The sequence below is a fragment of the Pectinophora gossypiella genome, chromosome 16 (genome assembly GCF_024362695.1).
Source record: "Pectinophora gossypiella chromosome 16, ilPecGoss1.1, whole genome shotgun sequence".
Classification (NCBI taxonomy): Eukaryota; Metazoa; Arthropoda; class Insecta; order Lepidoptera; family Gelechiidae; genus Pectinophora; species Pectinophora gossypiella.
The window spans coordinates 13,855,833-13,878,798 of NC_065419.1; the positions used below are offsets into that span (position 1 = coordinate 13,855,833).

Genomic DNA, 22,966 nt, shown 5'->3' on the forward strand with positions numbered 1-22,966 from the left:
ACCAATACGTGAAGTTGCTTATAAACTAAAACCATTTATTTTATACGGTTTATGTAATTATGTTTAGTGTTTATTAGACCAATTTTAATTGAGTACTATTGATTTATTAATTAGTATTGACTTGAATATTTTATCAGATACGCAAATCAATTAAATATGTCTTCTAATAATTTTTTAACGGTGAAAACACATTTATCGGATTTTAAAAATAATTCCGACAAAGATACTGTGAGCGAGGTAAGTAAATTATTATTCATCAAATAAACAGAATGTCGATAATTTTTTACATGCTACTAAAAGACATTCCAAATGAATCATCCGCCATGTTGGCATAATGAAGTTGAAACGTGGGTGGTTGATTACGAAAATGTATTTTTGAAATCCACTTGAACCCATGACAAGTTCTACTTAGGTGTATATTTTTTATGTAAAATACATTCGACCCAATACCAATTCTTGAAAAATCACAGGCCTCTGAAAGTGGAACAAGTAACTCCGTGACGTCAGCAGAAGACCTACAGAAATTAGCAGTGATTCTCGGTCTAAACAGCGCTGAAGATGTATATCAGGAAAGATTTCGAGTTGACAGGCGTCGTTTGGAAGCCATGTTGGCGGGTAATGCTGCAAAACGCTGTTTTTCATACCTAATAAATATCCGAACTTCCAACTAAATATTGAATTAACATTACCGATTTATTTTTTTTAGAAAACTTGGAAGAATCCCAAACTGCGCAGGCTTTCTTTCATCGGGTAAGTTGTACAAAAATATCATTAAGCTTTTTATCACGTAACGGTTTGCGTGGATTCAATTCACGGCCCGGGGTTCAATTCACGGCCCGGGGTTCAATTCCTGGAGGAGGCATTTCAAAATCACTTTATGAGGCTGTTGGATTATAACATTGCAGGCAAGTCATCTAATTGTTCGATTAAGATGATTCTATGCATCGGAAGGCACGTTTAGCCGTTGCCAGCTTTTGGCGGGTCTATAATAACCCATACAAAATTTCTAGTCGTCACATCTGACAACGAGAATAAATACCCCTAACTTTTATTTTATTTTCAGGTAATGAATGAAACTAATACTTTGGTCAATTGGCCCGCTCGTCTAAAAATAGGCGCACGTTCGAAGAAAGGTAAATTAAGAAACATATTTTTATTTTTTCTTTTTTAAAAATAATTTTAAGAGTTGAACGCTACTTTACAATTTTTCAAAATTAGTGGTACATCTATGAACAGGCTGTAAAATTTTTTGGCGGGATGGCGCCAAACAAACTGCGCGACGGCGCCAGTCTGTCGCGATTCGTATTTTGTTTCGTAATTTTCTTATTATTCATTCGCACATCCATTACAGTTATAAAGATTGTACATTGAAATCAAATAATAATTGACGTTTATTTAATGAATTAATAATGGGTTTAACTGAAAACAGTGACGATAAAGTGTATGATGTTATTAAAAAGATACGGTGTAATAAATTTTGTGATCTTTCAAATTTTTTAGGTAAGTAAGTGATATTTATTTCCCCTTACGGGTTGGCAAAACTTTTTTTACATCAAATCTTGTTGTTTTAGACCCTCATGTGAGAGTCGCAGGCAGGCCTGACGATGTGAAGCTCGCAAGAGAGAAAATTATGCAGTTACTAGATACCAGGGTAAGCTCAACGGCTTTTTCAAACTCCTACTTTTTTATAACTGGTATTGTATGTAGTTTACTTGTGTATTTGCTCTTTCCATGTATGTCTTCATTAAAATTAATACTTTTTCTTGCGCTTAGAGATATTAAACTTGTTATTTTGTATTCTCAATTAAAAAAAAAAATGTTTGTCTAAACTCCAATATCCGATTTTTCACGCGTGAAAAGACTGACACGCGTGACTAGAACAAATTAGTCCACTTTTTAAACATTTCGCAGATGGTAATTAAGCTTTATCTAGAAGCTGGTCTAGATTACGACGTGGCTAATACTAAAATACGGTCATTATTTGCAGAGTAACCGTGTCACTATGAAAATCGATGTCAGCTATACCGACCACTCGCATATCATTGGAAAGGTGAGAATTGTCACAAACCTGTTACCCTCAAATTAGATTTACCGCTTCAGCGAGTAATTTGTCGATTAGTTTACCTACTTAGTTGTGTTTAGACTTTTGTTTTTATGCCGTCGTATGGTAAAAGGCGACATATGGGAATGTATCGACATGGCGGACTAGGTATTATATTTACCCTGTTACCATCCGCACCATGCAGTTAGTCTTAATAATGTCCACTATTATATCCACTTAGGACGTCGACGCCTTATTACAAAACGAAGACTAAAGTACTGACTAACCAGGTCTTCTTCTATCGTGTGGATTGTGAGGGAGTCAGGGTTATTACTGAGCCGCCATAGGCCCCTGACATGACTCATGTAACGACTACTAACTTACATCATTAAGTAATAACCGGGACCAACGGCTTAACGTGCCTTCCGAAGCACGGATCATCTTACCTTTTGGACAATCAGGTGATCAGCCTGTAATGATCTAACCAAACTAGGGATCACAAAGTGATTTTTGTGATTTGTCTCCACCGGGATTCGAACCCGGGACCGGATCGTGAGTACAACGCTCAACCACTGGACCACGGAGGCCGTTACTAACCAGGTTAAAAATATAGCTCGTGCTACGAAAGAAGACACGCGTAACAGACAGGTCCATGAAGCGTGTATACTTAGTTCATCTTGCGATGATATTTTCTGTCTTTATTATGATTGATGTCCTTTCGTTGTGTAATTTTCACTAACACAATTGGATAGTTTCCTAGGTCAAAGATAAATTATGAAATTCTGATAACTAAATAAAGACGATCTAAAGGTGACAAAAAAGCTTTTCTTTTTTCTATTTAACTTATTTATGAATTTTAATAGGGAAAGAAAAACAACTAATAATTAGAGTAACATTTTGTTACGTCTTTCTATGACGTCACAGGTTGCTTTGTCATACAAGTTCCGTAGTAATTTCGTGTTTTGACGTTTAGTAAAAAGTAACTGATTTGACTATTGGCTCGACCATTATAGACGGCGGGACGGGTCACCTATCACGTTGGTATAACAGCAAGCTCGGTGAGGTGTGGGTACTTAGTTCATCTTGCGATAGATGTACCAAATTGAATGAATTACCAAATCGATGAATTATATTCAAATTCAAATTCAAAAATATCTTTATTCAATAGGTAACATAGTTACACTTTGAATCGTCAATTTTTACATAACGAACGTCTCATCCGCCTAAAGCTACTGCAGCTTCTCACAACCTGTATAGCCGGAGAAAAGAAGCTGCAAGAAAAACCTCGGCACAGGGCCCTAGACGTTCTTTAAAAAAATAAAATAAACATAAAATATTTTTATACAATTGAGTAATTTAGCTGCCTAATATCAGTTCTCAGACAGTTAATCCGATGCATTCATATCTTCTAAATAATCACTAACTTTATAATAAATATATATAATCGTGAGTTTTTATGTTATATTATGGATTTTCTTAGGGAGGGTTGACAATAAAACGCGTGATGGAGGAGACGGGGTGCCACATCCACTTCCCGGACTCGAACCGCACCAGCGCTGTGGAGAAGAGCAACCAGGTGTCCATCGCTGGAGACATGGAGCGTGTGGAGCGCGCACGAGCTCGCGTCAGGGTGAGTGGAATCAATCACCTGGGTTATCCCTAGCGTTATTCCATCAGCTTCTTTCCCCAAATGGCATTAACTACTTGGCCGGATTAATGAAGAGAGCCGAGGGCTCTCACCCGGTACAATTTAAGACAAAATAATAAAAAAAAACACAAAATAACGTGAATTTTTCGACAGGAAATTCCACTTGATATCAACTCAGAATCGTGGTCTGAATCATCCCCCTCAGTATTCGTTACGGTGTCAATGGTGTTAATTCCTGTAAACACCATCTAATTTTATTTAAAGTTTATCTGTCGTTTTCTTATCCGCCCAAAAGGAAAGGGACGGGTAATCGACAAACATAAAATTTATGGAACACACTATAAGCACAAATCTAAAACAACCGTCTAAAAAATTTACATTGGCCAATAACCCGACAGAATTATGTTGACGGCACACGTCAAACGGTTTGCATACCAGCGAGATACCTTTTTGATTCGCCCGGGTTATTCATTCATTTACTCATTCTTGGTAAAATTAAGAGCTGTCAATCATCCGTCCCTTTCCTTTTCGGCGGATAAGAAAATGACAGGTATAACTTAAAGTAAAATTAGGAGGTGTCTGCAGGAAATGGGGATAACTAACACCACTAACACTAACTATATACTACTGCCTATCCCTTCGGGAATACAAACTATGCTATGTCATGTTTATTTTTTTATGTTTTGTCTATCAGGCGCTGACTCCGCTGGTATTCGCGTTCGAGCTGCCTGTGGTGCCGCCGTCGCAGCCGCTGCCGGACATCTCCTCGCCTTACATACAGCAGATACAGGAGCAGTACAATGTACAGGTAGGTATATAGGTATATATATAACATAAACAGCCTATATACGTCCCACTGCTGGGCACAGGTATGGAGTATACTCCACCACGCTGCTTCAGTGCGGTTGGTATATACTACCTATATAATATTTTCTTTTTGACGTGACTTATTGTAGATTCGTGGAAAATGGCATTAACTACTTGGCCGGACAAATGGGGTGCGCTGAGAACTCTCACGCGGTACAAAGTTTAAGGCAACAGGTCTGAAGGTGGTAGGTACATAAACATAAATCATCTCCCTAGCGTTATCCCGTTTTTCAAGGCCTCGTTTCCCTAACCTGAATATTTGTCAGGTCTAGTTTTGAAATAGAAGCCTTCCAACCCGAAAGGGAAAGCCAGCCCAATACAGGTCAGGTCACATAGATCCTAACCCACAGATCATATAATGCTAACGTAAAAGGGAGCTATCAAACACTGAACAAGTTCAATACTCGACGTAATTCCGACGTAAATCCGCTAGAGTAACCACTAAATTTAAAAATAAAAAAAAGTTGATTTAATGGCCAATTTTTTTTACTTTTGGTAGGAGTACAACCTTTCAATTATAAAACACTAGCTTTTGCCCGCGACTTCGTCCGCGTGGCGTGTTATAGAAGAGAGATATTTGTGTGTGCGGGAGAAAAGTTAAGAAATGTTTAATTTAATTACAGCCATAATTAAACTTTATATTCACTAAGGTATGCATGCATGCTAGATTGAAAACATCTATCTTACGCGGTTAAGATTTTTTCATACAAATGTTTTTTCCCGCTAACTCCCGTTTCCGTATGAATTTTGCAATGTCCTGTTGCAACTAAGATTCAAGTTTACTATGGTACCGGCATGCCAAATTTCAAGCGTCTAACTTAAGTGGCTAAGATTTTTCATACAAAAGGATTTTCCCGCTAATTCCCGTTCCCGTGGGAATTTCGGGAATTCCTTTCTTAGTGCACCTCTACGGTACCTAAGCTACGTCCCTTCCAAATTTCAGGTGCCTACGTTTAGCCGTTGCGTTGCGTTGATATGTCAGTCAGTCAGTTTCTCCTTTTATATAATAAATAATAAAAATAATAAATATTTAGATATTTTAAGTGCCTAATCTATAGATAATAATCTAATAATAGATAATAATAATAGATAATAATCTATTATTAGCCTTTCTAGAAACTTTTATTTTCCCTCATTCAGCGGTTATCGCTATCGACCCACTAGGGTCGATTAATTCTTTCAAATATTTTTCCTCTCAGACGACGCCCTGAGCCGAGGTTCGCGCCCAACTGGGCACCCTCAGGCCTGTTGTCTTAAACGTTGTACCGGGTGAGAGCCTTCAGCGCTCCCCATTTGTCCGGCCAAGTAGTTAATGCCATCTGCGGCAAATCTACAACAAGTCACGTCAAAAATAAATTAGAAACTTTAATTAGGTACAAATCGGTACTCTTAGCGTCATCTATTGAAATTTTTTAGAACAATTTTCTTAATATTCGCATTGGGAACCCATGTTGAACCCTAAACGCCTTTCTTAGGAATGTAGATGACTCTGCCCAATCCATTAGGCAATAGTCTGTAGTAACGCCTACGTTAATGTTTAGAGCAATGTTGATTTTCAACCGTTATCTAGGCAACTCTCGATGGCTAGGTACGCCTCGTTATTTTGAAATAATCCTTGTAATGAAACCATTTAGTAAGGTAGGTAGGTACCCGAATTGTTACTTAATCTATGTATGTTTTTGTTATCCTATATGTATAAATCACTTTTGCAACTTAGAAATATCACTATAATAATATACCCTGTATATTAATGACATCGTAACGAATACTAAGGAGGATGATTCAGACCATGATTCTGAGTTAATATCAAGTGGAATTTTCTGTTGGAAAATTAATGATTTTTTTGTCATAGAATAAGGAATACTACGCAGTATTGTGTTATTATTTCTCCGTCCGATTATAACCTATGCATATATATGGATAAGTTTACGCTCACGCGAGTTCCTCTCAAATCCACCGTCTACAGGTAATACACAATAGTTTCATGCGGAAAGCCACGGGAGCTCCGTGGTTCCTTCGCAATGAAAATCTGCACATTGACCTACATAGGTCTGCCAACCATTGTCCAATGGCTCAAATGAGCTTCAAAACGTTTTCGATTCTGCTCCGCAGCACTCAAATCCCCGGTAGTTGCGGCTTCCGAATACATCCCGCTTAGGGACGGTACTGAACAGTATATGCGATCCCGACGACCCGATTACTCTAACCATAGAGGTGGCCAATCAGTTCGCGACACTAAACACTTTAGGATCCCGATACCGACCCCGCCGGCGTGGTCGACGATTTCCCTCAATCAGCGCTTATCGCTATGGACCCACTAAGGTCGATTAATTCTTTCAAATATTTTTTCCTCTCAGACGACGCCCTGAGCCGAGGTTCGCGCCCAACTGGGCACCCTCAGGCCTGTTGTCGTAAACGTTGTACCGGGTGAGAGCCTTAAGCGCTCCCCATTTGTCCGGCCAAGTAGCTTAATGCCATCTGCGGCAAATCTACAATAAGTCACGTCAAAAAATAAATGTTATTATTTCAGCTGTTCCGTGTGCATCGTGTGACTAGACTATTTACGTAGTGATATTTATATAAAAATAGGTTTCTTTCACATGTTACTATGCAGATAACAAAGGACTCAAAATTGAGTGGGTAACACATTTACACATTAAATGGTAAATTTTTATATAAGCACGTAGATCCTTCAACACGCACTGGAGCAGCGTGGAGGGGCATGCGTCATAGCTCCTCCGGTTAATTGAGGGGAGGCCTGTGCCCAGCAGTGGGACGTGTATAGACTGTTAATGTTATGTTATTAATAATAACCGGCATGCGTGTATGAAGCGATTGTTGAATGTGGAGGAAGCAAGACAAGTGTGTCAGGATCGAAGCAAATGGAATTCTATAGACTCGGCTTACCCCGGTAGGAAATAGGCGTGAGTTTATGTATGTATATTATTAATGATATTGGCTGTTTTTTACAAGTTGGTCTTTCTTATACTCCGATCATATCTGCCTAAAGGGTAGCTCTTTTTACATAACTTTTGCGTCTTTTTACTGCCGGGAATAATCCCAAAGTGGGAACATTCCCAAAGGAATATTCCCGGAACGCCATATCACTGCCTACATTGCATGGCGAGTCTGTCAGGATGATGCCAGTACGATCGACTCAAACTATGACCCTTATGACCTTTAGGTGATGCTGCGCAGCCGCCCCAAGCTCCACGCGAACCTGGTGGTGGTAAAGGGCGTGGCGTGGGAGCCCCAGCCCACCATGCACGCCACCACGCTGCTCATGAACTACATGTGCGGGGCACACGCTGTAAGTACTTCTAGGAGCCAGGTTACGCGATCAGTATTTTATCAGACATCAGTGTTGTGGACTGTATGTTCAGGATCTTCTTGGGTTTCGAAGTAAAACTCGAACTCGAACTCAAACTAACTCTCATTTATTTCGTATAAACAACCACCTTAGGTACTAATCTCAATATCACAACTAGTGGGTGTTCACGTGTCGATCGTATAGCTATCTTACTCTAACAGTATCGCCGTCTCGTTCTAGGGGCGGCGCTTCCTTCGCTGTCCCTTTTTAGCGGCGCCGTCTCGCTCTAGCGGCGGCGTCCGCTACAATCAGAAATCCTTTATTCGCTTGTGATAGGTAGGTACAGAGCCACAACATAAAAGGAAATAATTACAAAAGACTCCTAACTAGGTACATGGCAAATGGCGGCCTTATCGCTTAAAGCGATTTCTTCCAGACAACCGTAAGGCGAGAAAATAACTATTGGCAATGAATCCTTTCCTGCAGAACCAGACCAAAGTGCAGATGTCTCTGGAGATCTCCCCGATGCACCACGCGGCGGTGGTGGGGCGCGGCTCAGACCAGCTCAAGGCCATCATGAAGGGCACGGCCGCGCAGGTCATGTTCCCGGACGCCTCCGACCCCAACACGCCGCCCATCAAGAAGAGCCAAGTCACCATCACTGGCCACATCAAGGACGTTTACGCCGCTCGCCAGCAACTTGTGGTGAGTTTTTTTGTTATACTTCTCTTCTTCTATCTTGTAGGTGGATTATCAACTTCATCAACTCTGCTGTCAGCCTATTATTGAGCTTCCAAACGCTATGTAAACGGTATAACTTAAAGTAAAATTAGGAGGTGTCTGCAGGAATCGGGGCCGTTACATAAGCAACATTTGCAACATTTCATTCGTCGTCTTCCAGGGCTGCCTGCCCCTGGTGGTGATCTTCGACGTGTCCGACGAGGCGTGCCGCGTGGAGAACGAGCTCGCGAACAAACTGATGCACAAGTACAACGTGTACATTAACATCCGCCGCAAGCCCAAGCAGGGCATCACCTCGCTCGTCATCAAGGGCATCGAGCGCTGCGCTGGTCGGTACACCCTTATTCTTCTATTTTTTTTTACCTTACAACTTTACCTTACAACCCACACGATAGAAGAAGACTGTGTGCTTTTTCACACAAATTCCATAGCTCTGATGCACGGAATTATCTTACTTCTTCGGTCTATCAGGTGATTATAGCCTACAATGTCCAAACACAGGACGGTCTCATAGTGATTTCGACCGAACCCGGACCTCCAGATGGTCTTCTATCGTGTGGGTTGTAAGGTGGAGTACCAACTTCATCAACCATGATGTCAGGGTTATTATTGAGCCGCCATAGGCTGACATGACTCATGTAACGACTACGTACTTACATCAGTAAGTAGTAACCGGAACCAACGGCTTAACTTTAATCATCTTACTTTTCGGACAATCAGGTGATCAGCCTGTAATGCCCTAACCAAACTAGGGATAACAAAGTGATTTTTGTTTTTTTTTGTTTGTTAGTGTTTTTTTGTAATTTTAGAGAATTCCTTAATTTATTTTTTATGTAGAGGGCAGACAGATATGTCTGCCCGTAGAAAATTATGGATCTACCTACTCCACTCCAATCTCATCAGTCATTCCGTAATCATGGCACTTGCAACAGTGTCGAAATATCGGGAGTCTCATATCCCTATTTCAAACGCGGCAAGAACCCGTTATTATGTGTTTTCATTATGCTGGAATACTGTCCACAGGCGACATCTACGAAGCCCGCCGCGAGCTGCTCGGCGGCAAGGAACCGGTGATCGCGGCAGAGATACCAGAGTCATACAACATCCCCTCCTTGTCCAACCCTACTATGCCCAACTTCGGGATGTTCAACCCGTTCTCGCCCACCCACAACATGGCCAACTCCCCATGTTCTCCTTTCAACCTGCAACTTTCAGACTTAGCTGCGTATAATAACATGGGGAGTCCTATGTTCAATAACCCGCCGACGCCTGGTGGGTACCCCAGTCCTTTGTCCCCAGTGGCCTTAACCCCCCCAGTGTTGGGCTGGATGGTCCCGTCCCCACAGCCCAGGGCTGGCCAGTTCCACTACCCCAACATGGTCCCGAACCCCAACTCTGTTATGTACAAACATCAAGGAGGATCTTGGAACCGTGAGTTTTTTACACGGAATACAAGAGAGAGGTTGGAAGGGTAAAATTTGGAAGTTGAAAGAGTTAGGTTTGGTATTGGTATTCGCGGGCCGATTTCCGCAACTCGACGTCTATGCGCCTATTTTGCGTGATACCTGAAACGGCTGGATTACCCCAGCCAGCCTAGTTCCCCAAGGAAGTCTAACAGTCCTTTGACGTTGCTGACCACCTCAGGGAGGCACCCCGTCAGGCCGAGGTGCCTGGCCCGGTAAGAGAGTTAACAAACTTGACGATGCACGGAGCTCCGCGAAAATATGTTAAAAGGTCGTCTTGTGTATTATAACCTGCAGAACAATAAGTCAAATATTGGCTATCACGCAAGGAGATCTCTCCTTATCACATGAAAGCTGAAAACTTTACATGGTCAGCTATTTATCGAAAAAATACTTTTGTATGCAGTATCTTACGGAAAGTAATGATAAAATAGCAGCTTGTCACACATTGCCGGGAAAGTGGTTGTGGTATTTGAGAAGCAGTAGAGCTGTCGTATTATATATTTATTGTTGTACTTATTGTAAATGTTACTTTCTAAAGTTAGCAGTTAGTTATACTTAAGGTTAGTTTTATAAATATTTGCTGGTATATACAAACCACGTCACGTCTGTCGGATGCCTAACGACCTGTGGGCTAAGATCACCACAGAATAGTCTCCGAGTAGAGACAGACGCAGGCGTGGCAGACCGAGGCGGATATGACGCGACGAATTGGATGCTTTCCTGGAAGGCTGGCCGGAGGAAGCACTGGAGAGAATCCTGGAAGAAATGGAGGGAGACCTTTGCCCAGCAGTGGGACACTTTAGGCTAGATAAGATATACAAATACATTTTTTTTTATCTTATATCGTTTCTAAAAGGCGATAGCCGCCGATGAAATGTTATGTTATCTAAGATTTGCTATTACGCTGATCATGGTATGTGAATAAAGAACTTTTACAAACAAACAGAGCTATCGTAGTTATCTGTTTACAGGAGTAAGTAAGTAAAAGAAAATTGGGTTGATCCGGCGATAGAGGTTATCATACAAAATGCGCGTTAGGGCCTTTCCAATCTTTTTTTTTTATTCCGTGTTTTTTATGTAACAGTGCCATATGTGGCATAAGAGGCGTCAAAAAAAAAATGGCGGACCGGAAGGCTCACTACCAAAACGAACATTATTATATTGATTTATTTAACAGTTTACTGTACACAGAACAATAAATAATTATCAGTAAATCAAATAAAAAGATCCATTCCGTCAATATAAGTAGGTAATGTAAATGGTTGGCAGCAAGGGGGCTAAAAAAAAACTAAACGAATATCCCTGTTTATTAAAAAGAAAACACATAAAATAAAGGAGAAAATAACAACAACGGTTCTTAGTGAGAGCAAAAATTTTAAGAGTAAAAACAAAAGACAATCCAAAAATACGGAAGAATAAAATAGAAGTAGAAATTTCTATAACCTAAGGAGATTGTATACAAATTATAAAAAGTATAAAATCCATATAAAAATTATGACAGACGCAAAGAGAACATAAGTCACTACGTTTTAGACAGATGAAAAATTAAAAAGCAAAAGTCGTTTAAAGAAGAGAATACTTAGTCATACAATAGTGTTCATATTTTCCACTTTTAACTATGTCTGTGTTTGTGTCCCAGCCATGAACACCGCGTCGGATATGTCGAGCATACAGCAGCCTATGATGATGCAGCCGCCGTACCAGCAACCGCCCGTCGACCACAGACCGGTGAGTTAAAAAAAAAAACAATAAATAAAATAATGTTTTCTTCGGCTTGGGTTTACAATCCTGCCTCCGGTTTTTTGGAAACTGAAATATACAAATCGACGGGGAATCTTTTCACGGTTAAAAATCGTGTATTCTTTTTTGAGATAATCGCTATTAAAGTTTGAAACATTTTTATAGAATTGAAAATAAGTAACACCCTTCACATAGATGTATGTATATTATATATACCCTACTGTTTAAAAAATCGTAGGGTATTTATCTCAACTCCACTCTTTCATAGACACTTTCAAAGATTCACGCGCTTTGCACATAATTCAAATATATTAATTTCGGAATAATGACATCTATACATTGTTTTAAGTTTACGCGGTTATTATCATAATTAAAACACATAATAACGGGTTCTTACCGCGTTTAAAGCAGGGATATGAGACTCCCGCTATTTCGACACTGTTGCAAGTGCCATGATCACGGGATGACTGGTGAGATTGGAGTGGAGTAGGTAGATCCATAATTTTCTACGGGCAGACATATATCACACACATATTTTAAACGCGGTAAGAACCCGTTATTATGTGTTTTAATAATGACATCTATGGTAAACCAAGAAACAAAACAATATTGTAAATAATTCATTTTTAACTCGACCTGTTAAAAATAGTTTACTATCCACTCTTCCAAATCCGTGCAGACGACCCTGAGCCAGCTGCTGAACTCGAGCTCGCAGGCGAGCAGCGGCTACCAGAGCAACTTCACCGGCAGCACCGTGTCACTTGACACGCATAATATTTCTGGTCAGTACTCTAAAAATTACAGTTTGCAGCGGTGGTAACAGCCTCCGTGGTCCAGTGGTTGAGCGTTGGGCTCACGATCCGGAGGTCCTGGGTTCAATTCCCAGTGGGGATATATCACAAAAATTACTTTGTGGTCCCTAGTTTGGTTAGGACATTACCTAATTGTCCGAAAGTGAGATGATCCGTGCTTCGGAAGGCACGTTAAACCGTTGGTACCGGTTACTACTTACTGATGTAAGTAATTAGTCGAACATAAGCCATGTCAGGGGCCTTTTGCGGCTCAATAGTAACCCTGACACCAGGGTTGATGAGGTTGGTACTCCGCATCACAACCCACACGATAGAAGACCATCTGGAGGTCCGGGTTCGGTCGAAATCACTATGAGACTGTCCTGTGTTTGGACATTGTATGTAGGCTATGATCACCTGATAGTCCGAAGAAGTAAGATAATTCCGTGCATCAGAGCTATGGAATTTGTATGAAAAAGCACACTTGTCTTCTCTAGTGTGGGTTGTGAGGTGAATTCCCAACCTCATCAACTCTGGTGTCAGGGTTATTATTGAGCCGCCAAAGGCCCCACACGCACAATATAACGTCATAGAAAAAGTGATAAAATGTTTGACATTATTACGTTTTTATTGATTAAAATTTACTTAAATAGGAAAAAGAAAGGGTTTTTCGTTAGTTTTAGATCTGTCTTTATTTAGTAATCAGAATTTCATAATTTATATTGAACCTGGTAGGTACACGACCCAATTGTTGCTTGATATTTGGATCACATTATGTACAAAATTATGTTGCTTGCTACCTATATTTCTGCTCTTTCGCTTCTGTAAAAAACCGGACCAGTCAAATCTTTAGGTTAGGTAGGCGGACTCTGTGAAAATGCTAGAGAGATGATGATGGAGCCTTGAATATGCACCCCTTGTTATGGAAGGCTTGTTTTGCCATTGCTATTCCGGTTTTAACCTGGTGTGTACCTTTAAAAGAAATAAAAAAAAAACATAAATTGTTCTCTTTTTCTTTCCCCTCCGGTTGATTAAGGGGAGGCCTGTGCCCTAAAATAAAATTATATTAATATCGATTAAATTATTACTATTCTATGTGGTTAGAGAGTTAGGCTCACGATCTGGACGTCCAGGTTCGATTTCCGATGGGGACATTGTCGAAATCACTTTGACTGTCCTTTGTTTGGTAAGGACTTTTCAGGCTGGAATCACCCGATAGTCTGTAAAAGTAAGATGATTCCGTGCTTCGGAGGGCACGTTAAGCCGTTGGTCCCGGCTATTAGCCGTAAAAACACCTCCACCAACCCGCAGTGGAGCAGCGTGGTGGAGCATGCTCCATACCCCCTCCAGTTGATTGATGGGTGGCCTGTGCCCAGCAGTGGGACGTATATAGGTTGTTTGTATGTGTTCTTTTTTTAAAACACAGGCGGGGAAGGCAGCAACGTGGTATCTCCGTCCGTGTCTCCGATCAGCAAGACTCACAGCCCCGCGCCGTCTAGCGAGAATGATCGCTCGCAACAAGGTATTCATTTTGTATATTTCATGGTATAAGAAAACTCCATGTGTTCAAAATTGACAGCTAACATTTCAAGGTTAGCCCAGCTGACGTCATCCGACCCTGCGTTGCCATTTCGTAACAAATAAATTACCCACCTACTTAAAACTTGCAAAAATAGAAGCTCAAAGCGAAAAAAGAAGGATGGAACATCATATTTCTAATAAGTAATGACATTGGGAATGTTATCATAGTATAACATTTTAATTTTCGCAGTAAAACCCACCAACAGGTGACCACAAAAAAAAAGTTTTCATCTCGAGCTCCTCCGTGCTTCGGAAGGCACGTTAAGCCGTTGGTCCCGGCTGCATTAGCAGTCGTTAATAACCATCAATCCGCACTGGGCCCGCGTGATGGTTTAAGGCCCGATCTCCCTATCCATCCATAGGGAAGGCCCGTGCCCCAGCTGTGGGGGCGTTAATGGGCTGATGATGATGTTTGTTGCCAGAACTGGCGACCATAATATCGGACCTGCCGCTGTCGGAGCGGCGCGCGCCGGGCTGCGAGAAGAAAACGCTGGAGACGTTAAACAAGATGTCGCCCCTCGCCAACTACCGGAACATGAAGGCCGAAGCCTCTAAGGTAAGTTACTGTAACTTCTTTTTTTAACTCACCCTCAGGCCTGTTGTCTTAAACGTTGCACCGGGTGAGAGCCTTCAGCGCTCCCCATTTGTCCGGCCAAGTAGTTAATGCCATCTGGGTAAATCTACAATAAGTCACGTCAAAAAAAAAGAATAATTTACTCCCTGTAGATAACAGCCTCTAGTGGTTAGAGCGTTGGGCTCACGATCTTGAGGTCCGCGTTCGATTCCTAATGGAGACATTGTTGATATCACTTTGTGACTGTCCTTTGTTTGGTAAGGACATTGCAGGCTTGAATCACCTGATCCACTCCTGACCCGAAAAAGTAAGATGATTCCGTGCTGAGGGATGTTAAACCGTGGGTCCCGGCTATTAGCCGCAAAAACCTCGCAGAGCAGAGTGGTGGAGTATGCTCCATAGCCCCTCCGGTTGATTGAGGGGAGGCCTATGCCCAGCAGTGGGACGTACAAAGTGTTCGTTACGATGTCACTTACACCCGTTTAGGCGCAGAATGTCCAATTCGCAAAATGTCCACAGGTCGCAAATAGTCCAATTCGCAAAATGTCCTATTCACAAAATGTCCATTTCGCACAATAACCATGGCAACCACGATCTCGATGATGAAAGCTGCCTATTTTGCCCATCAGGTGTCGCTACTGTTGAGTGTTCTTAAATTTTGACCCATACCATTTGAGTAAACAAACATATTGTTTTAGTTACCTATGTTTTTATACTTTAACCCTCTGCGCATCGTTTAACTGCAAAATCATATTTTTATATTTATTCCCTAAAGATCGGAAATAAGAAAACTTAGAAAAACTTGCCTTTTCCAACTGATGTATTTTTTTTTCGTAACTCCTCCTTCAGACGGGATACACTCCATGTTGATCCATAATATTTTATAGAAATTTATCACGAATTTTAGCTGAACAGTATGAAGAACTGTCAAAATTTTGGAATACTCAACAGTGCTGCTTCCTATATCTGAACTTCTAGTTTAACCCTTATACCTACATAGCGTTGATTTTCCCGATCTAAGTGCGCGAGTCCGTGACCTTGACGTATCAGGCTGGGTGGCTTGGCAAATGTAACCTATCTCCTATCCATGATGACACCTGAGCACTCTTCCTAATCCCAGAATGACGGAACCTTCACTTCTGACCTCCAACTTGGCCACCAAACTTCATATTTATTCACAACCTTCTTAATAACTCCAAGAACCTTCATCTTCCATCAGGCCATGCGAGAAAATGTTGGCAGTGGCTACCGAGTGCCTACAACCAGGTGGTCGGGGTACTACTTCAGTCATACCTCTCCCGGGCCTATCAATCTGAACGAGAATGCTACCAATGAAGCTGTTACGGTAAGAGGAGGTTTACTTTGCTGTTCCAGTTAGACTCTCTCTCTTTATTTAAGAGCTGCGCTCTTGTCGGTGGAGTAATCGCCTTCAATACTCCATAGATAGGGCGTGTAGAACGGTGGTTGCCCCAATCGCCTTCCGTTCCGCAGTACACCGACCAATTTCTCAATCGGTGATGTTCTAGCTAGAGCCCTACCAGAATCCATTTCCTCAACCTCTAACCAGTACTGATACCGCTGCTGCCCGGCATCAGCGGTGCGCTTTTGAAGTAGCGGCGCCTACTCGCTACGTCAGTTAGACTACTGTCGTATAAAAATACTTACTTGTTGCTTGATATTTGGATCAGGGCCACATCGAAGCAAGTCATCTAAAAGAGCAATATTGCAATTTGTCATTTTTTTGCATTGCGCACTTACTTTTATATGCGCAAATGTCAAATTGCAATATTGCTTTCTTAGATGAATTACTTCGATGTGGCCATTTTAACCCTCCCCCCCAGATATTGGCTAATACTATATAGTACTTATAGAATTATGTTGCTACCTACATTGCTTCTCTTTATTTTGATCAGAAATAATGGGTGGAAGAAAAACAATGTGCCTGGGTGTAATAACAAGAGTCATCATAGGTGAAAAGGAAGGAAAAATAGTTCATTAGTAACATATAACTTACATCATAACCATTAGCGTTTTCTCTGAATTATGTTGTTGTAGATTTATTATGTTGTTGCTGATCAGCCCAAAACACAGTTTACAATTAATATAAAAATTACAACAATAATGTTACATAACATAAACAGCAATAACATAACATAACATAACAAATACTTTATTGCACAAACAGGAAAAAACAAAATACAAAACAAAAGAGAAATAGAATTAGTACAATAGGCGGCCTTATTGCTAAGTAGCAATCTCTTATACGGGATAATATACGGGATTTATACCCAAACACAAAGATAAGAGATGCATTTATGTCTGTTATGCTTGAAATTAGAAGGTACTGCGGGGCAGAAGGCAAGAGGGAAACTACTGCTCTATTTTTCCCTAAAAAGTAGCATGGAGGATGCTACACCGACAAGAGCGTGGCTCTTGAATTAGTGATGATGTGATGTGAAACGAAGGAAAATCTTTACAACGCTATCTATATTGTTTTTGAGGAACGTAGCCTGCAAAGTCCTTCATTAAGTAAGTACTTATGGCAAAAGTATGACTTTTGATGTCGTAAGCTGGATATGATGAACCTTATGGTGATACGGGATCAGCCTATCGCCCATAACATTAGTCCATCGTGTTAGAGGACACAATCCCTCTGTCGGTTTTTACGACATGCCCGGGAAGACAAGCAGCTGAACGTTTTCTATGTTTTTTATTTGCTCGTATCAACAGTGGCTGCAAGTTGTCTTTGATTACTTGTGACTCTGCCCACCCCATTAGGGATTACGTGCGTGAGTTCATGTATGTATGTGTTGTGTATGTATGACTTTTGTTAACGCAATGAATTATTTTCATTCAGCCTGAAAAAGGCTGGAACAGATCGGAGCCGGTGCGCCCGAACATTGTGGAGACTGCGCCCTCGCCGCCGCAGGCCTCCGCCAAGCCCTGCCGTTACCAGCAACTGTACGATTTACTAAGGGATATCGGCTTGCAGAAGTATATTGGTAAGATATTGCATTCATCATCATCTCCCCAGCGTTATCCTGTCTTCACGGGGTCCATTTACCTTACCTAAAGATTTGACAAGTCCGGTTTTATGCAGATGCGTCTGTCTGACCTTTGAAGGAAAAACCAGCTTACAGAATGTGGGTCATATCATCATCATCATCTTCAGCCCATTAACGTCCCCACTGCTGGGGCACGGGCCTTCCCTATGGATGGGTAGGGAGATCGGGCCTTAAACCACCACGCGGGCCCAGTGCGGATTGATGGTTATTAACGACACGGAGGAGCTCGAGATGAAAACTTTTTTTTGTGGTCACCCATCCTGCGACCGGCCTTTGCGAAAGTTGCTTAACTTCAACAATCGCAGACCGAGCGCGTTAACCGCTGCGCCACCGAGCTCCTCAATATAATATGTGGGTCATATCACGTCATATAATGTGATCCAAACATAAATTTGAAAACAAATTCGAAAATCATTGGTTGGAGTGAGATTCTTCTTCTGGGCTACACTGTTAGCCTTATAAACTTCTTTTTTAATAATAGAGGCTCACGTTTGACCACAATCTCACCTGATGGTAAGTGACGAAGTGGTCTAGGATGGAACACGCTTGCTCAGCAAATGCCTATTCACTCTAGCCTTGAAGACTCCCAAATTATAACGTGTTGTTAATACATATATTGCACTGTATTCTGCGGTGCTAATGTAAAGTGTCCTTAGAAAAGGTTTATTACGATTTACTCTGAACCTGCGGGCGAGTATGAAACGATTGATCAATGTGGAGGAAGCAAGAGAAGTGTGTCAGGATCGAACCAAATGGAATTTCATAGTCTGCTTAAATTCAATGCTGTTCAAATTCAAAAATATCTTCATTCAGTAGGTAACATAGTTACACTTTGAATCGTAATATTTTACTTAAGTAACGAACGTCTCATCCGCCTACAACTACTGCAGCCCTTACCCCGGTGGGAAATAGGCCTGAGTTTATGTATGTATGCATTCTCCGGTACAGATCTATTCAAGAAGCACGAGTTGGACCTGTCGACGTTTGCGTCGCTGAACGAGGCGGACCTCACCGAGATCGGGATCACGGCCTTCGGCGCCCGCAGGAAGATGTTGCTGATCATCGCGGGTAAGAAATTCAAATTCAAAATATTTATTTCGGAAACTAGTCCATACTATGTTAGTAACAGAAAGCTTAACTGTGGCGGTCCCAACTCGTTGGCCACCTAGTTCCGCTCACATGCAACAGATGGCGCCACATTCAATAATGCAGTCTTCGAGCGGTCGTGAAACGCGATATCGAGGTTTACACAGCAAGACGCATATATGCAACTTCCAACACAGCACTGTTGGATCGTCGATCCCCAGTCACACTACCAACTTGTGGCTAGCGGGGTACTATGCTCAGTTCGGTAACAGATTAACATAAAAATAAGCTACATGAGACAGGCCCGAGTCACCGAAGCAGCGGGCAGCTATGTGACTGCGTTCAATCACACCCAGCGGTTCAGTAGCGGCGAGTCGAACCGGTCCACCAATGCGCTCATGATGGTGTTGGGGCTGGCGCGCGCACGGCGCAACAGAGACGCACAGCGCTTACGCATTAACAAAACTGAATACTTACGATAATGACGATGTACATGTACTTTCGTTATTCACGCCAAGTCACACCCCGGACGCTATGCAAACATCTCATTCATTCGCCGCCTAACGCACAAATGCGAGCGAGACAGTCCCCGCGCTGTCCCTCTTACTCTTTAGCGGCTTACAACCATTTAAGACTTAAGAACCCAGAGGAGGCGAAATCGGCTTCCGATACGTATTGGTGCAGAGCGGAGAGTTACCGTTCTATATGTGGTATTGGTATTAGTCTATATTCTATTGCCGAGAAGAGTTGTTTCAAGTTGTCTCCTGATTAAGTACCTGTGGCTCTGTCTATCCCATTAGGGATAACGGGCGTGGGTGAATGATCTAGCCAAATGGACAGCTTTTCAAGGCTTTGGCCTATTTTATCATCTCCCTAGCGTTTATTCGGTTTCTCAACCAAAAGATCTAACAGGTCCAATAACATACTGCTGGTTCCTGGTACTTACCGGTTATGTTATTCCAAAATAAATGCAATTTTCTTTTCCACCCAGAGCTGCAAAAGCAAGCGGGCGCGCCGAAGAGTTCCCCTTCGAACGCTGAAAGGAAGCTAGTGAGTTCCCCCCCACAGTACAACACAGTTGCGCTGACGCAGGACAAGTGGTAGCAAGGTGGGGTCAAGAGGGTTGTTTTGGACTTGTAATGGAGTTATTGTTGACATCAATTGAAGATTATGAAGTCATAAAAGTTAAAGTGGTATAGCTTGTTCGCTTGCTTTGAAACATCCGCAGGGTCTAAAAACGCCAGGCAATTAATTTAAAATGCAATAAGTATTGTAATTTGTTTCAGTTCCGCATTTAAAAGTAAGTGCGCAATGTCAAATAGCCGTATTGTTTTTTTTATGAGAATGGCTTCAATTCGTTCTTTTTAACTCCCCCGCCGAGCTCTATTCTGTCTTTCCTAGTAGTTAGGGCACTTTTATACGATTTTGGAGAGTTCCAAAATCTTATTAACGAAACAAAGTAATCGAGTCATGTTGACGTGGTTAAGGCCGGGTTTCCACTGACGCGGAGAAGAGCGGAGATGTGCGGATTTGACCAATCACAGCGTTTGAGAGTCACTATGATTGGTCGATTCCTGCACAGCTCCGCGTCAATGGAAACGCAGCCTAAGGCAAGTCGTAATTTAGTGCCAACCATCGAAATTAATGTAAAATCGTACCTATTTAGACATAACAGCCCTTCTGCCAAAGCAAACAAGGGACTAGTTTACTATTCAGAGTGTCCTTACATAATTTCCAAAACAATCCTCCTTAGACAACTGTATGTATGTTGTATGTACTACAGTTGCGAGCGTTACATATGTATACACTTTAGTACCATGTCATATTCACTTAGTTTTTGTCAAATCAAACTGTAAGTTTCATTAACTGTCTAAAATGTTAGTGCGATAGAGTTCTAAAGTGGGTATGTATTGCTCATGGCGCCACAGCAATATTTATTCACGTTACGATAAAATTTAGAAGTAATCTAAAGTGAATATTTCCTAAATCGAATAATATGCTCAATAGTATAGACTGATGTTTAAATATAATGTACTTTACACGTAATTGTGTCAGAAATTATGTTCTATGACGTCATGATCTCAATAGACTGATGAAATAAAGTACAAATTGATCGAGACTGTTAGAGCAATAAATAGTCATACGTTATTTAAGCTCTCTGGTGGAAACTTGATTTTATGGTATACAAGTAGTACCTACGCGAAAAATATGATTTCTAACAGTGTTAAGTTGGAAACTGCGTTGCTATGATGTTAGCAAAGTAATTTAGGGTAACGAGGACTGAATGATCTGCTTACATGACAAAATAACAATCGAAAATATCTAGTAGACTTCATAATTTTCGTGGTTGTAGGCACAATCGACTGCAAAATGAGAAAAATATAAAATATCGTGGTGGGTAGTAAATAAGTTTACACATTTTCCAGGGAGCAGACAAATGTGACTTAGATGAGCTTTCTATATTCAAGCTGTTGATTTATACATTGTGAGATTTTATAAAACGTAGCTCGTAAGTTGTTTATTTTTTTTTAGATTTTTTTTATTGATAGCTCAAAGCGATACGACGATTTGATCTTATTGATTGCTGTGTTTACGCGAACATTATTTTGTTGGTGAATTATTTTTATTCTATAAGATTTATTATTGTAATTCCAGATGTTTAGTGTAACTTGATATGTGACTGGGAATAAACGGTATCGCGTAGACATGGCGGTAGACAATTGTTGAAGTAAACGGGCCAAGCACCGTGGAAACTAGTTTGTAAGAAAATGTACTTTATTTTGATGCAATTTCGATCGTAGTTGAGCAAAGCATGTTTTAATTTTCGATTTTAAGCCGTCTACCATTTTTACATTACACCAGTTTCTAACAGACTAGTTACATATTTATATCGCCAATGATTATATCGCTACAGTTTTAACGTTTGATTATAGTAATATGAAAGTTCTTTTATTTATTTTTATTAATTTCTTTGATCACCTGCCAATTGATAAATTCCTTTTGATAACATATTTTAAGAATATGATTTATAAAGGAGACAATCACTATTGGCGTTGACTAGTTTTTCTAAAAATCAGCGTATATCAGAGTTTGTGAACATTTTTGGACAGCACAAAGATTTGACTTGATTTTAAATAGGACTTATTATGAAAATAAACACAAACATATTCAGCAACCGCAGGAATATTGTGACTAACAAATCGTATCAGGGGGTCACGCCGGCTGGAACATTTTAATCAGTTAACATTTTATTAAGTATATCTCCAATCATTATGTGTTTGTGATTATGAATTTAAGTTTTTACTACATTTTTTACATGTGCATTTCTGATTTTAACCATATTAACATGCTAATTTATTGTGAATGCCTTATGTGTTTAAATTCATGTATTTGTGTAGTCGTAAGTATAGGGTCCTTGTAGTAAAGTTTTGATACATAATTTGATTTTTCATGCAGTTTATTTTGTAAAAAAATGTTTTTTAAAGATCTTTATCACCATGAGATTATGTATCAAGTATTTTACTGGTTTATAGATGCCTCCAGATCAGAATGTAATTGTTTTAATCATGAACTTATGATTTTGATCAATCTTTTTAATGATTGAGTTGAGACTTTCGTTTTAGTGATTATATGAAGTATTTGCTAAAAATTAATTCTATGCAACATAGTTGAGCTGAGTTTGTATAAGAGTTGATGCATTGTAGTTTTGTTTTTATTAAGAAGTTTTATAAAGTTTTGCACGATTGTTTTAAGTTTGCTTGGCCAATTAAAGTTTAACCGTATTTTAAACGTGTGTTTTAATTTCGAGAGCATAGGCAAGGTGCATTTGATGTCGATAACGCAACGTTTAGCCGAATGATTGAATTCAGATTGATACAGGTTTTGATATAATACTAAAGGAATAGCTTCCGTGGTCCGTTGGTTGAGCGTTGGGTTCACGATCCTGTGTTTCCGGGTTTGAATCCCGGTGGGAACGTCACAAAAAATGATAAAAAATATTACCTTCCTCCTTTGGCAGACAGGTAAAGATACACTGATCTTTTATTGGGTCTAATG

The 22,966-nt window shown here is 40.6% G+C and overlaps 1 protein-coding gene across 1 annotated transcript; it reads left to right on the forward strand.

Moving 5' to 3' along the window:
- LOC126373774 (protein bicaudal C homolog 1) lies at positions 1–22,699 on the forward strand. Its single transcript, XM_050020056.1, has 20 exons — positions 1–237; positions 471–615; positions 707–750; positions 1,064–1,133; positions 1,572–1,651; positions 1,988–2,050; positions 3,522–3,671; positions 4,384–4,497; positions 7,741–7,866; positions 8,353–8,571; positions 8,768–8,936; positions 9,631–10,038; positions 11,713–11,801; positions 12,493–12,595; positions 14,031–14,126; positions 14,608–14,741; positions 15,979–16,104; positions 17,617–17,761; positions 18,773–18,892; positions 19,902–22,699. The coding sequence occupies exons 1-20, from the start codon at positions 157–159 to the stop codon at positions 20,012–20,014; spliced, it is 2,595 nt and encodes an 864-aa protein (XP_049876013.1). The 5' UTR covers positions 1–156; the 3' UTR covers positions 20,015–22,699.
- Positions 22,700–22,966: the final 267 nt, after the last annotated feature.